This window comes from Empidonax traillii, unplaced genomic scaffold (assembly GCF_003031625.1).
Source record: "Empidonax traillii isolate 1590-97213 ecotype Southwest subspecies unplaced genomic scaffold, ASM303162v1 scaffold105:size1093405, whole genome shotgun sequence".
NCBI classification, from domain to species: Eukaryota; Metazoa; Chordata; class Aves; order Passeriformes; family Tyrannidae; genus Empidonax; species Empidonax traillii.
This window is the reverse complement of record NW_020955298.1, coordinates 207593-210991: the sequence shown is the minus strand read 5'-3', so window position 1 is coordinate 210991 and position 3399 is coordinate 207593. Positions and strand designations below refer to the sequence as shown.

Sequence of the window (3399 nt, the reverse complement as noted above, 5' to 3'; positions counted from 1 at the left end):
AAGATAATAAAAAGCTTACTATGGTGGTTTCTCAACAGTCCAGGTAAAAATGTGGCACCCTTTGAAGAGGGTTCATAAAAATGGGAAGTGCTGAGATGCGTGCACACCCACACACAGGCACACCCACGGACACAGACCTGGGAACACACGTGTGCACACACACACACACACACACACACGCAGGGACACGCACACGCAAACGAAACAAAACGAAAAAAAACAAAACAAAACAAAAAAACCAACGTTAAGTCAGTTTTGTTTCTGCTTCTGGTAAAGTGCTGAAGACAGAAAGGTTGGTTTGGGTGTGGTGCTATCAAACAGGAAACACATTGTCCATCTAGTCAAATGCCAACCCGCGACAAAGAGAAAAAAAAAAAAAAGGAAAAAGAAAAAGAAAAAACAAACAAACCAAACAACCAAACCCCACTTCCCCCCCACATCTCGGATTTACAGGGGGCCGTGTCGAGCTTCGTACTTGGCCAGGACGTTCTTGCACTTGCCCAGCTCTTTCCGCAGGTCGGCCACCTCCTGGCGCAGCGCCGAGTTCTCCTTCTCCAGGAAGGAGGCGCGGATGGCGATCTGGTTCTCCTTCAGCCGCCGCGCGTCCCGCGAGCGCTTCGCTGCCATGTTGTTCTTTCTGCGCCTGGCCCAGTATTTGTCATCCTGCTCATTAAACACAGCGAGAGACAAACGAGGTATTACATTTCGGTAAGATGAAGCTGCCAGCCGGACGCCCTCCCGAGCCGCCGCCTCCGGGGCTTCAGTGCCATCCCAGCCCGGCAGCGCCGGGCACGGCGGGACAGGAGTCGCAGCTCTACACGGCACAACCCGCCCAGGGAGCGCAGATGCCCTCGCATGTTTCTGTCAAAATGTTTACACTAACCCCCTCATCCTCTTGACAGTGAATTCCTCCAAGGAAAAACGAAGGAATATTCCAGTGGTACAACCCCTCTCGCATCTCTGCTGCCCTAGTTAGCACATCCACCTTCGCGTGCCGTGACTCACCCTCTGCAGTGGCTGGAGCAGCACTAATTACCTCTGGCCCTGCTCAGCTCTGCCAGCCAACACCTGCTTCACTCTCTCTGTTGGTATCACCCATTTCATCTACTGCTCAGCTCTCTTTTTTCTCTTCAAAGCTCTCCACAGAGCCCCAAAGTGTTCCTGTGTGCACCACCAAGTCACTGGAAGAGGATTCCCTGGCACAACAGCGATGGCTGCCCTGGTACCAACCACAGAGATTAGTACAATAAGCTTTTACTGTGGGAAAAAAAAGAAAGCGTTGGCCAGAAATACTTCCACTTCCCCCTGAAGTTTCATAAGCTAATACATTCCCAAAGTGCTACCCCAGAAGGATTGCCTCTAGGAGATGACCTTACTGCACTGGTGCACCAACGGCTCGAAGTAACTACTGAATTTCACCTGATTTTTCCACTCGTCCAATGAAGTGGAAATGCAGCACAGCACCATGCCCAGCACAAGGCACAGGACCCAGCTGCTCCTACGCTGCACTGAGCACACAAACACCCACCACTCCTGGATCCTTCAGCCTGGAGCATTCCCAGCCTAATCCTGCTGCTCTGCACCTTCTGCTGCTGCTTCCTTAAGGCAAGGCAGGAGCAAAACAACTGCTGGCAGGAGGACTCTTGAACTGCTTTCTATTAGTCTGGCTCAACAAGTTGTGTAGCAATGCTGATTTGGAGCCAGTGCTATCTCTGAATTGCTCTTCACCTGTACTTAGATGGGACCCCCAAAAATCCTCTTAAAAACAAGCATGCAGCAAAAAGCTATGACCCAAATCTTGTTTATAATTTCCCATCTCATTCCACTCCATAAAAATCAGCTTTAAGCAATTTATTAGTGTGCCACCTAGGCTTCATCCCTCTTTATTTTAACAAATTGCTATGGCAAATCCCTTAATCCAGGCCTGAAAGAGGTAAGGCTGGCATTTCCAAATCACATGCAGCCCAGAGACGATTGACTGGTCTAATCTGCTTACCCTCCCCCAAGACCCAGCGCCGCTCCACATGCCAGGGCAGAGGCAGCGCGTGGGTCAAGCGCCCTGAAACGAGTCAAGGGCAACCCAGGGGATTATCCCCAGGGAATGAGAGACCCTGAACTTCTAGCTCATTCCCAGGTGGAAACTAAGTGCCCCACTGCTGCACCCTGGGCACTGCTGGGTGCCACCTTTGGAGCCAACAGCACCTTTGCCAGGAGTTTGCTGCGATGACTAAGGATACCTGGGAGACATCACAGAGTGAGGAATGGCACTAAGGAGCAAACTCCTGCCATTCCTGTGACAAACACCTCTCCCTAAGCAGAACCCCAAACACTGCAACCCAACAGGGAATCACAGGCAGCAGAATTCACCCAGGCAAGCAATAAAGTGCAGATAAACCTCTGTAAAGCAAAGACGAGGATACCACAGACAAAGCGACAGTAACACACCACCTGAACACTCCTGGAGTTGTGATTTCTGTGCTCTCAACTTGCACCACAGTATCCTTAGGGATAAAAATAGCTTCTTTCCCTAATGCTATCAACCTGGTGCAAACACATGGCATCCCAGTCTCTGTGCACGTGCAGCCAAGGATTCCCACACTCCAGCAGGCTCTCAGTCTGTGTCTTGGGGGCAGCAGCAACAGTAGAATGAAATTCTGCACTGACTGCCTCTGATAAAAATGATCTTCTGGGAAAGCACATACTGGGAAAACAATCCTGCAAATAATAATTTTCAGAGTGTTTGATAACCTGGATCAGTCGATCGACTTTCCTGCTGTCTTCATGTTCTCTGCTCCTCACATCTCAGAGGCAGTGAGTGAGTGGCAGAGACAGGGTGCTCATTCTTTTTAAATATTGTGGTAGTATAATATTTGAACTACTGTATTAAAACACACCTCTCATCTGAATAATTCTGTTCTGTTTTCCTACAACTTGTCTATGATTCTTTCACCTGGATTAGTGAATATGTATTAGTGAAATACAGTGTTTACTGTAGTGTTCCCATTCATCATTAAACACAGCTAAGGCACCATCCAAACAATACAGAATATACTTCATTCTGTTATCATCAGGGTGCTCCATGGACCCTGCAGGAGATGGATTCTGCCTTGAAGAATTCACAATCTACACTGAGTAGACAGAGGATGAAGAAAAAGGAAACATGATCAGGCTGTTTCATAAGTGGGAAATATGGGACAAAGCAAGCTCATCCAAGGTCACACAGGAAGTTTCTGGCATACAAAGGAAATGAATATTGAGCTCATGAATTTCAACTGTTGCATAACTAATAAGGGACATCCTCCTGTCAGTCTCATTCAGAACCCTTAATAGTTTCATCCTACAACAGAGTTGTGTTTAGGTTGGAAGATTTACCTCAGAAGAGAAAACAGATTTACCTCA

At 48.2% G+C, this 3399-nt stretch overlaps 1 protein-coding gene across 3 annotated transcripts in view; it reads right to left on the bottom strand.

The window, feature by feature from the left end:
• Positions 1 to 6: 6 nt before the first annotated feature.
• Positions 7 to 3399, bottom strand: part of HLF (HLF, PAR bZIP transcription factor) — a 31626-nt gene continuing 28233 nt past the window's right edge. Inside the window, exons 4-5 of one of the 3 annotated variants that reach the window (XM_027882378.1) lie at positions 452 to 663; positions 7 to 353 (exon numbers count right to left, since the gene is read on the bottom strand). In XM_027882378.1, the coding sequence (XP_027738179.1) occupies positions 338 to 353; positions 452 to 663 (228 nt within the window). In that variant the 3' untranslated portion in view covers positions 7 to 337. The other 2 variants (XM_027882380.1, XM_027882379.1) reach the window with 2 other exon arrangements.